Raw genomic sequence first — 3,892 nt, 5'->3', positions numbered from 1 at the left:
ATATATATATAATATATATATATATCCCCTTTTCAATCCAAGCATTTATCTGAGTGTCTGTCAAATCTTGCAGCTATGGAAAGACTATAATAATGTGTGAGAAGTCAAACAAAAATACTTCTCTGCAGAACTTCTATCATCAATCATCCCAAATCTCATAGCAGCTACACTGTGGAAACTGCAACCAGACCACATGTTCAGTTCCTCAGTGGATGGAAGATTGCTTCAGCCATCAGGAGGCAAGCATGTTCCCATAACCATGACCATGGCTGTTGCCCCACAAATGAAGAAGACATTCAGGTATTTAAAAAACACAAAGAATTCGTGCAACTGATATGAAGCAGCAGTAACTCCTACTTCTCCCCATAGAAACTGAGTGAGATCAACGCTGAAAATTAGTCATTTCCTAGGAAAATGCAATAAAACTCTAGAACTGCTGTAGAATGGTAAAGTCATCGCCTCTGATTCATACCAGCTGATTGTCCTATCATTCAACTCAATTCTGACACTACCTCCCGGAAGACAGCATCATATTCCGCAGCCCCATAACTCCGCCCTCCACCTCAGACACCTGTGGTTCTGAACAGCTGGCTATACATCCCAAGATCCTGTCCTTGGGCTCCATTAATTTGCTGGAGCAGCTCACAGAACTCAGGAAACCTGTTTTACTTACTCAGTCACTGGTTTATTATGAAAGGATATAACTCAGAAACAGTCAGATGGAAGAGATGAGCAGGGGCAAGGTTTGGGAAAGTGTGTGGAGCTTCCATTTGCCACCCTCGCCAAATCTCCATGTGTTCACCAAACCTCATCCTTTTGGGTTTCCATGGAGGCTGTAATGCATAGGCATGATGAGTGAAGTCACTGGCCATTGGTGATGGATTCAACCTCCAGCCCCTCTCCTCCCCTGAAAATCAGGGGGCGGAAAGGAAAGTTCTAGCCTTTCTTTGTGGTGGCTCCTCTGGCCCAGACCTGTTCTTAGATGGTTTCCATAAGTCTCAACCTAAGACCAGTGGTGTTGGGAAGGGGCTTGGTATGAATTATAAGACACCATGTCACCGTTATGAAAGCAATTTCAGGAACGAAGGACCAGAGACCAAATTTAATGACAAAAGATGTTTCCATTGCTCTTATCACTCAGGAAATTCCTCGGATTTTAAGAGCTCTGTGCCAGAAACAGGGACGAAGACCAAATACATATATATGTAATTTTAAATCTGAATGTAACACTCTGCAATGTTGTGCAAGGCACAGCACAAAATGTAAAGAAATCCAAAACCTTACAGACATTATAAACCATCACAGGTCTGCAATGCGGGCTATGAAATGACAAAGCCTGACGGTCATTTGTTATTGTGTCTCAACCTAAGAAATGATGCTCTTGTTTCCACAGCTGGAGGTTGGGAGGAAGAAGTATGGTTATTCTAATCCTCATTATTATTTTTATTTCTAAAGGAATGTTTTTTGCTTTATTTTCCCAGCTCAGAGAACACTAATAAATGTACATTATAAATAAAATAGGCTTATAGCTTCTTTCGAATGGTTATGTGCCCAGCATCTCACTATTCACTTTTACAACACTTATTGAATCCTCATATTCTGAGCATGAGTGGCAGGTCTTGTTATCACCACTTTCCAGCAGAATGAAAGGATGTTTCCACAGTTAAATAATTTTCCTGAAAGCATCTAGCAGGTGAGCAGCAGATTTGAAATTCCAACCTGCCTGACACTAGAGCCTCAGTTTTAAGCCCAGGTTCTCAGTCTCTATACTCCTCTTCTTGAATTCGAATGAAAGCAATACAAAAGAGACCTCATTTGTCACTCTTAATAAACTGCACATATGTTACCTCAATTCAAAAATTATTTGTTAAAATTCAAAGCCACTATTTGTTTTAACTATTTAGTCAAAAAGGACTGAGCTAATACAATCTGTTGGTGCTCTCTATTTAATTAAACAGCCACCTGGCTTCAGGGGTTACCAATTACATCACCTAATAAGATGTGTATTTGTCTAATTACAGCAATAATTTTAAAAAAAGACTGAGAAAGAGAAGGAGGAAATAAAAAAGGAGGAAGGAAATGTGGATGAGAAAAGGGGAGAAAGGGAGTGCTGGGAAGGAGGGAGGAAGAAGGAAACAGAGAACAATGAGAGAGAGGACAAGGGGTGGGGAAGCATGAAAGGAAACAAGGAAATGCACTGTTGAATGTCAAGTTGGTGTAGATGTTAATATCCATTCGGAATCCACTCTGACTTCCCTTCTATGTATTACTTCATCTCATAAGCCAAAACATTTCACTCCACACACCGAGAGCATTACAAATGCGCTTCTCATGGTAGAGCTGATTAATAGACAGACTCAATATTCTTCCAAGAAACCGAATTTTTTAACTGTTGGATAAAGGTTTTAAGTGTCACTTTTCTCATTTTTATGTTAGTTACATATTTTCTAAATCACATTTCACTTCAAATAACCATTGTACTAGAAGGCTGGCAATAGAGAAAATATACTATTGTTACTAGTTTTGTAAATCTCAACAACTTTCTTTATAACTGGTTCTTTAGAAATGTCAGTATTACATCTAGAACTGATTCCAGTCTAATGCTATACGAATAAAAAGATGCTCAGGATTTTTTTCAGGAGTGGTAGCCCTGAAATCTTTATAATGTAGTATTTGTTACTTTGTTAATATATAAAAGCTATATAAAAGCATGTTACATATGAACATCCAAAGCAGCAAATGGAAGTTGTTCTGTGCTGATAAATTGAAGACTACCCAGGCAGTGTCTGTGTTCTATGTCTTGATAAATTAAAAGCTTCAGCAAAATCTCCAGGTTCGCTGTATTACATTTAGGCAGAATCAAATAGTGTTCTTTTGTCAGGGAGTATGTGGCCCCATATGAAGTCAAGGCAGCTTACTCTGCAGCAATGTGGACCTTGAATTAAACATATTCAAGATTAAAATAGACTTTTTCTCCCCCTCAGGAAAGTGACCTGGTAGAGACTGCTGCTGTTCCACTGGGCAGATATCACTTCGAACATACTTGTGTTTGTGTGCGTCATACCTCGGTCATTCTGGCAGACAGCCTTCAGGATCCGATGTCCCGGGCCACATTTCCCATGATCTGGGATACAGATGCCTTCAGATACCAGCCATCGGTAACACATCGGGTCCTCGCAGGGAACAGACTCGACCAAATGCGGGCAGTGTCCTGCAGGCCCCGTGGATTCCATGAGGACATGGCGTTGTCTCATTCTAAATCCTAAAAAGAGGAAAACAAGACGTTTACAGGGTTCCAGTCCTAACCAACAAAAGAAACAAGTAGCAGCTAGTGAGGAGATGAAGCTTCTATTTGAATACCTACAGCTCTAAAACATGAATCATTGAGATGTGTTTTCTTTAATGGGAAATGGGAATGATATGAAGATAAAAGAAGTAAATGGAAAAGAAGTAGAGCTGAAAATCTGTATTCTAAAGATTACAACCTAGAAATTGGAGAGTTCGGACATAATAAAAAAACATCACAAGTAGCATGTGTCCAATGGTATCAATAAATAAGTAAAAATGAATGAACACTTACAGAAATAGCCTAAACACGGGTAAATCTCTATTTTCTTCCTGCTGTCATTTTTGACAGTATTGTTACTCTGTATTAAGTCAAAATATAACTACACTTTGGTATATTCCTTTGGTAGATGCCTGAGCATTCACAGCTTCATTCCCTGAGACTTTCAGGTCAGCCTGCCCAATGAAGACTGTACCTCTTTGGACCTGCACTCCCCATGCTGGCTAACCATGGGTCCCTGGGCTATTATTCAGTTAAAAAAAGAAAGTACTGTGAAACTAGGGCACAAAGTTCCACCACAATTAGGATATAAATTATCATTACATG

General features: G+C 39.5%; 1 protein-coding gene across 1 annotated transcript in view; it reads right to left on the bottom strand.

Moving 5' to 3' along the window:
- LOC107182191 (thrombospondin type-1 domain-containing protein 7B-like) overlaps window positions 1-3,892 on the bottom strand; it is a gene marked incomplete at its 5' end in the record, with an annotated part of 306,117 nt that overhangs the window by 246,708 nt on the left and 55,517 nt on the right. Inside the window, one exon of the mRNA XM_015560290.1 lies at window positions 3,065-3,262. Coding sequence (XP_015415776.1) covers window positions 3,065-3,262 — 198 coding nt within the window. The remainder of the gene's footprint in view (window positions 1-3,064; window positions 3,263-3,892) is intronic.

This window comes from Myotis davidii, unplaced genomic scaffold (assembly GCF_000327345.1).
Source record: "Myotis davidii unplaced genomic scaffold, ASM32734v1 scaffold275, whole genome shotgun sequence".
Classification (NCBI taxonomy): Eukaryota; Metazoa; Chordata; class Mammalia; order Chiroptera; family Vespertilionidae; genus Myotis; species Myotis davidii.
This window is presented reverse-complemented; position numbering and strand designations above follow the sequence as displayed.